General features: G+C 36.4%; 1 protein-coding gene across 1 annotated transcript in view; it reads left to right on the plus strand.

Annotated features, from left to right (window-relative positions):
- LOC107090509 (protein artemis-like) overlaps nucleotides 1-2,888 on the plus strand; it is a 14,679-nt gene that overhangs the window by 7,764 nt on the left and 4,027 nt on the right. The window contains exons 8-11 of the mRNA XM_015383923.1: nucleotides 141-242; nucleotides 1,729-1,865; nucleotides 1,935-1,989; nucleotides 2,120-2,208. Coding sequence (XP_015239409.1) covers nucleotides 141-242; nucleotides 1,729-1,865; nucleotides 1,935-1,989; nucleotides 2,120-2,208 — 383 coding nt within the window. The remainder of the gene's footprint in view (nucleotides 1-140; nucleotides 243-1,728; nucleotides 1,866-1,934; nucleotides 1,990-2,119; nucleotides 2,209-2,888) is intronic.

The following is a 2,888-nucleotide window of genomic DNA, read 5'->3' on the forward strand; positions in this document are numbered from 1 at the left end:
TGACGCATTGTGATAGAATTGCATCGTGGCATGTGAATCGTGATTCAAATCGAATCGTGTCTTCTTTGGCAATACCCATATCTGTTTCTTCAAGTGCTTGTTGAGGGTTTTTGGTTTTAAGCGTACGCTTCCTCCTGCAGATCCATGTCAACAGCCCGGCCATGTTCAAGAAGATGCCAGAGATCCTGAGCTACGTGACCACCGACCGCAGGACCCAGATCCACGCCTGCCGGCACCCAAAGGTTCCATTCTACATCTTCATTTCATTAATTTAGGGGCATAAAAACCGTGCTGTTGTGATTAAAATCTCATCTGCAAAGGGTTACCAGGGCAACCGCGATGCTGAACCTTTGTTTCCTGCTTTTTCCGTTAGAATCTGCAGAACAAAATGTTTGATTTGAAGGGAGCAGCCAGCCTGGCCACCAGAGTTTTCTAAATCAAACTTTTTTAATGAACGTATCTCTATACCCTCATAGGAGGCCTTCCAGCTTTGGTGTAGAGCTCACTGTAATGCAGCCTGTTACCTAAAGTCTTGGTGATTAACAGTATTTAATGGCTGAAGACATTTAGTCAAGGCATCCTACATACAGAACCTCTCCATAATCAAGCAGATGGAAACATTAGGGCCATTAAATAGTAATAAAACTGATCTGAAAAAGTCTATTTTTGTTTAATAGTGCCTAACTTTACGTTTTTGTTTTGTTTTTTCTCCCGTTTGTGTTAAATGTAGCCTAAATTATCTAATTTTCATATAATGGACCAGCAGTCATGTAAAGACATCGGTCAGTGTGCGTAAATAAGTGGCCAAATTTAAAACTACATCTTTGAATAAAAAAAAATAAAAAAAAACACAGAAAATGTGTCATGCTATACTATAACTACGGAATAAGACTGTATTTCCCAAATAACCTTAAAACTTTCTGTTGGTAAATGTTTATCATAATGTGTCACAATAAATTGGATATAACTGTTAGAAATGGGAACAATTTGAATAGGAATGCTTTAATCATTAGTATAAATACTTAGTTTATATTTCACTTATAACAGTTTTATAAAACATCAACTTTTAACTTCAAACAACAGGATGGGACTCTTATCTTTTATTTCAAAGTCTATTTTTCTTTCGCCTCTGATGACACAAACAAGTCTTGGTTTCGATTTCCAGTTTTTTTTTTTTTCTAAATCAAATACAGTTTTTGCTATTTTATTACACCTTATTTTAGGAATCTGGATTGAAGATCTGTGGTTTTACAGTTTCGCTCTTTGTGAAACAAAGTATTACACAAAAAAAAAAAAAAAGGCAGGAAAAATTCATAATATTTATTTTTCACTTGATTTTTGGGGCAGAGATGAAGAAAAACATATAATTTCTCTTATCAAGACTTTTATTCATTTGCCTTTCAGGGCTTCCGTATGTCTTGTGCTTTAACTGAACTTTTTGTTTCAAGGTTCATTTATATACAGCTTTAAGTCGCTGGAATAAAATCATCACCCCTCCACCACCGTGCTGGGCTGTTGATATTAGGCGTTTGTTACCGTTCATTACAGCCAAGCATCTTAAATTAAGTCTCATTTCTCCCCATGTGGCTCTTTCTGCAAACCTTAAACCTGCCCTGCTGTTTACAAATGTTGGCTTTTATTTTTAATACCCTTGTCTTTTCTGGGAGAGAATCAAAGTAGCTCCAGTTTTCTTCTAAAATGTTTAACATTCGCCGTGTCTTTGTGTAGGATGAGGAGTTTTTCCAGGGAAACAGGCTGCCTTGTGGCTGCACGGCGCCTGACGGGACGCCGCTCCGCATCATCAGCATCAAACCGTCCACCATGTGGTTCGGAGAAAGAACAAAGAAGACCAACGTCATCATAAAGTAAGAAAATACCTTTAGTTTAATAGAAAATAAGACTTTCAGTTTGTCTAAGGGAAACTTTTCCTCCAGAACAGGGACCAGTTCGTACAGAGCCTGTTTCAGCTTCCACTCCTCCTACTCAGAGGTCAAACTTTTGCTTTATTTACACATCGGAGTCACATTTTCTGTCTTATGATTAAAATATATCTGAAATGTTTCCAGTTAAATGATGTTTATAAAGTTATTTTCCCAAAACTGATTCTTCTTATCTTCAGATCAAAGACTTCCTGTCCTACCTGCAGCCCGTCAACATCTTTCCGAGCGTCGTCCCGATTGGACGCACGCTGACCGAGGTCACTCAGATGTGAGTCAGGTTTGATTTATTTATTTATTTGAAAGTGTTCTTCATTGGTTTGATGGGATCAGTTTGAAAGGAACAGGTTTGTTTCTTGAGTTGGTGCATCCAGAAACATTTTCCATCCTTCCGTTCGTCTCTTTGTCTCTCAGGTTTTTGCAGGTTTCATATTTAAATCCTTAATTGTATAAAAAAACTCCTGCATTAAATCCATGATAATTATAATTTGTAAAAATCTGTATTAGTGCGACGGAGCATTAGGGCCAAGCTAGAGATTTTTTTTTATTTTTAACATGAGAATAAAGTCATAACATTATGAGAATAAAGTTGTATTTAATGACAAGTCTGACAAGAATCACTTTCTTCCCTAAAACGAGAAATGTCGAGCATCATGTGAAGTTATTCTTTGGCATCGTTTTCACAAATCAGGAAATATTAAGTCTTTCAGCATTAAATTATCACAAATTTGAAACGATGTTGCAAACGACTATGAGCTGGAAGCTTTCTTTCTGAAATGGGCTGTGGTGAGAATGACTTCTCGTAATTTTACGACTTTAGTCTCGTATCTTTTCAACTTAATTCTCTTAATGTTCTGATTTTATTCCCGTTATATATGACTTTAGTCTCGTATCTTTTCAACTTAATTCTCTTAATGTTCTGATTTTATTCCCGTTATATATGACTTTAGT

Source organism: Cyprinodon variegatus, unplaced genomic scaffold (assembly GCF_000732505.1).
Source record: "Cyprinodon variegatus isolate N-32 unplaced genomic scaffold, C_variegatus-1.0 Scaffold298, whole genome shotgun sequence".
NCBI classification, from domain to species: domain Eukaryota; kingdom Metazoa; phylum Chordata; class Actinopteri; order Cyprinodontiformes; family Cyprinodontidae; genus Cyprinodon; species Cyprinodon variegatus.